Raw genomic sequence first — 3429 nt, forward strand, 5'->3', positions numbered from 1 at the left:
TTCCTTTTTACTTTGCAACCCTTTGACTGCTTATGCTGAAATTTTCCATAATATGTGTCTGTCCCTGGCTGAATGAGTCTGGAAAACTTCAGCTAAAATAGGTCAATGGCTCAGAGACTAAAGATAGGTAAAAATGTTGATTTTTAAAAAGTGACATTCCATGTGAGAAGCTCTTGGGAAGCTTTTGAGCAGAATTATGAGGGGCGTGGTCATGAGCAGACATCAGTTTTCTCATATCAGCTCAAAAGTTTGCCTGTCTTTGGCTTTCATAGAATATATGGAGATTGTTTCCCTATAGTATGACATTTCCATGGGCATTTTACTACAAATAAATTTTGTAAAACTGGCACCTGCAAAACAAAATCATTCTGTGATTGTTTAGTTACCAGCTGGCAATGCTCTCCGTATATTACATTAAACAGTCTGTTCTGTGAAAACTCTGCCACTGTACACATGCTATTACTGGCACTAGGCTTTGCCAGGTTGGAATATGTATCTGAGGGTATGTCTACACTAGAAAGTTAGTTCGAACTAACGGACGTTAGTTCGAACTAACTTTCCTATGCGCTACACTAGCGCTCCGTTAGTTCGAACTTAATTCGAACTAACGGAGCGCTTAGTTCGAACTAGGTAAACCTCATTTTACGAGGACTAACGCCTAGTTCGAACTAGCTAGTTCGAACTAAGGGCTGTGTAGCCCTTTAGTTCGAACTAGTGGGAGGCTAAGGCTTCCCAGGTTTCCCTGGTGGCCACTCTGGCCAACACCAGGGAAACTCTATTGCCCCCCTCCCGGCCCCGGAGCCCTTAAAGGGCCACGGGCTGGCTACTCACTTTGTGCCAGTTGCAAGGCTGCAAGCACCCGTGCCTGCACAGCCTGCACCTGCCACAGGATGAGCCAGCCATCCGAGGGTTCCCAGCCCTCCACTGCTCCCCACGACCAGCCTGGCGGCTCCCGGGAGCCTGCCCGGGGGCGCAAAAGGCGGGCGCCCGCCTGGTCAAGTGCGGAGATCGTGGACCTCATCGAGGTTTGGGGGGAAGCCTCAAATGTCCACGATCTCCGCACTAGCCACCGGAACGCGGCCGTCTATGGACGCATGGCTGCCAGCCTGGCCGCCAGGGGCCACCAGCGCAGCCGGGAGCAGGTGCGCTGCAAGATTAAAGACTTGCGGCAGTCCTACTCCCGGGCCTGCCTGCCAGGGGCTGACCCGGAGGCCTGCCCCCACTTCCATGCCCTGGACCGCATCCTGGGGCCTCATGCCGTCCCTGCCCCCCGGGACGTGATTGACCCCGGGGCAGAGGGACCGCTCCTGGACACCGAGGAGGAGGAAGAGGGCTCTGAGAGCCAGGAGCCTGCTGCCAGCCTTCCCAGGACCCGGGACCCCCGAGGCACCCCACAGAGCCGCTCGCCTGCATCATCAGAGGCCGGGGAGGCATCCACCTGTGAGTACCCTCGTGTTCCCCTTATGTGTACGGGGGGCTGGGGCGAGAGGGAGCCCCGGGACCGTGCGCCTGGGCCTTGCCCACTACGGAGCAGCAGCTGGGGATCCTGCAGGGGCCCTGGCCTTGCAGAGGGGAGCTGGGTTTCACACACCTGGGCCCCTGGGGTAATTGACCGCTGGTCTTCTTGCACCACAGCTGCAGCACCGGGGACTGCAGGGCGCACCACCCCGCCTGCAGCAGCCGCCCGCGCCCGGGCAAGCAGGACAGCCAGGAACCAGGAGGACTACCAGAGGCGGCATCTCCGGTTCCTGGACCGACAGCTCCGTCTCCAGGACCACTGGGTCCAGGAGGACCTCAGGCTGCGCCAGAGGAGTCTGGAGGCCCTGGAGGAGCAGGGCCGTGCCCTGCGAGGCCACCTCCAGAGCCTGCTAGACCGCTTTCCATTTCCTCCTCCCCCTGCTCCCCCTCTTGCTCCCCCTCTTGCTCCCCCTGCTCCCCCTCTTGCTCCCCCTCTTGCTCCCCCTGCTCCCCCTCTTGCTCCCCCTCTTGCTCCCCCTCTTGCTCCCCCTGCTCCCCCTGCTCCTCCTGCTCCTCCTGCTTCCGCTCCTGCTTCCTCCACACCCCCTGTCCTCTCTGCCCCCCCCTCCACAACCATTCCCCACCGACGCCCCCGGACCCGCAGTGTGGCGAGACGGGAGAGGCACCCAGACTCCCACCCCTGAGCTTTCCTTTCCCTTCCTCCCTTCCCTCCCCTCCCCTTCCAGCTCCCTCGTCCCAGGTTTCCCCCTCCCTTCTCCCACCTTCATTCCTCCCTCCCCCACCCCAGTTCTGTGAAATAAACAGACGTTTTTGTTGGAAAAACAGGTGTCTTTATTTGACAGTAGGTAGGGAGGGGAAAGGGGAAGGGGGGGGTAGGGTGGAAGAAGGCCCCGGTGGGGTATGCAGGGAGAGGTCAGTCCTCCTCCTCCTCCACCTGGAAGCTCTCCCGCAGGGCTTCCCGGATCCGGATGGCCCCCCGCTGGGCTTCCCGGACGGCGGCGGTGCGGGGCTGACCGTAGTGTCCAGCCATGCGGTCAGCCTCAGCCATCCAGGCTGGCAAGAAAGCCTCCCCCTTCCGCTCACACAAATTGTGGAGCACACAACATGCCGCCACCACGGGAGGGATGTTGTGCTCGGCCAGGTCCAGACGGGTGAGGAGGCATCGAAAGCGGGCTTTCAGTCGCCCGAAGGCCCCCTCCACCACGATGCGGGCCCTGCTCAGCCTGTTATTGAAGGCCTGGCGGGAGGGATTGAGGTGTCCCGTGTAGGGCTTCATGAGCCAGGGCTGCAGTGGGTAGGCGGCATCCCCCACCAGGCAGACGGGCATGTCCACGTCCCCGACCCTGATGTGGCGGTCGGGGAAGAAGGTCCCGTCCTGCAGCCGCTGGCACACGGAGGAGTTCCGGTACACCCGGGCGTCGTGTGCTTTGCCGGACCAGCCCACATTTATGTCCGTCAACTGTCCCCGGTGGTCACATACGGCCTGCAGGATGACGGAGAAGTACCCCTTGCGGTTCACGTACCGGGACGCCTGGTGTTCCGGGGCACGGATGGGGATGTGCGTCCCGTCGATGGCCCCCCCGCAGTTGGGGAAGCCGAGGGCGCCGAATCCCCGGATGACGGCATCCGGGTTGGCGAGGCGGACCACCCTGCGGAGCAGCACCCGGTTGATGGCCTTGACCACCTGCGGAGAGAGACACAGCAAAGCGTCAATCAGTGGGGCGCCCGGGTGGCTGGGAGCGTGCGTGCCCTGGCAGTGCCCCGCGCCCCACTCCCGGAAGCAACCCCCCTGGCGGCGTGTAGTACGGCCGGGACAGCCCGACCCCTCCGGTGCGGGGCGCTTTCGCCTCCTCCCGCCCCTTTGTCCCTGGGGCGGCCCATCCCCTCCTCGCAGCCCCCCTCCCCCCCGGCTCGGTGGCCGACGAGCGCCGTACCTGCATGAGCACTGCT

The 3429-nt window shown here is 61.8% G+C and overlaps 1 protein-coding gene across 1 annotated transcript; it reads left to right on the forward strand.

The window, feature by feature from the left end:
- The first annotated feature begins 557 nt into the window (after nucleotides 1-557).
- Nucleotides 558-2162, forward strand: LOC149524124 (uncharacterized). Its single transcript, XM_089779177.1, has 2 exons — nucleotides 558-1440; nucleotides 1636-2162. The coding sequence occupies exons 1-2, from the start codon at nucleotides 891-893 to the stop codon at nucleotides 2160-2162; spliced, it is 1077 nt and encodes a 358-aa protein (XP_089635303.1). The 5' UTR covers nucleotides 558-890.
- The last annotated feature ends 1267 nt before the right edge of the window (nucleotides 2163-3429 follow it).

Source organism: Pelodiscus sinensis, chromosome 6 (genome assembly GCF_052426305.1).
Source record: "Pelodiscus sinensis isolate ZL-2025 chromosome 6, ASM5242630v1, whole genome shotgun sequence".
NCBI classification, from domain to species: domain Eukaryota; kingdom Metazoa; phylum Chordata; order Testudines; family Trionychidae; genus Pelodiscus; species Pelodiscus sinensis.

Coding starts and splice junctions, on each gene's coding strand:
- LOC149524124 (XM_089779177.1), top strand. CDS start 891: ATGAGCCAGCCATCCGAGGGTTCCCAGCCCTCCACTGCTCCCCACGAC. Junction 1,441..1,635: donor GGCCGGGGAGGCATCCACCT/GTGAGTACCCTC, acceptor CTTGCACCACAG/CTGCAGCACCGGGGACTGCA.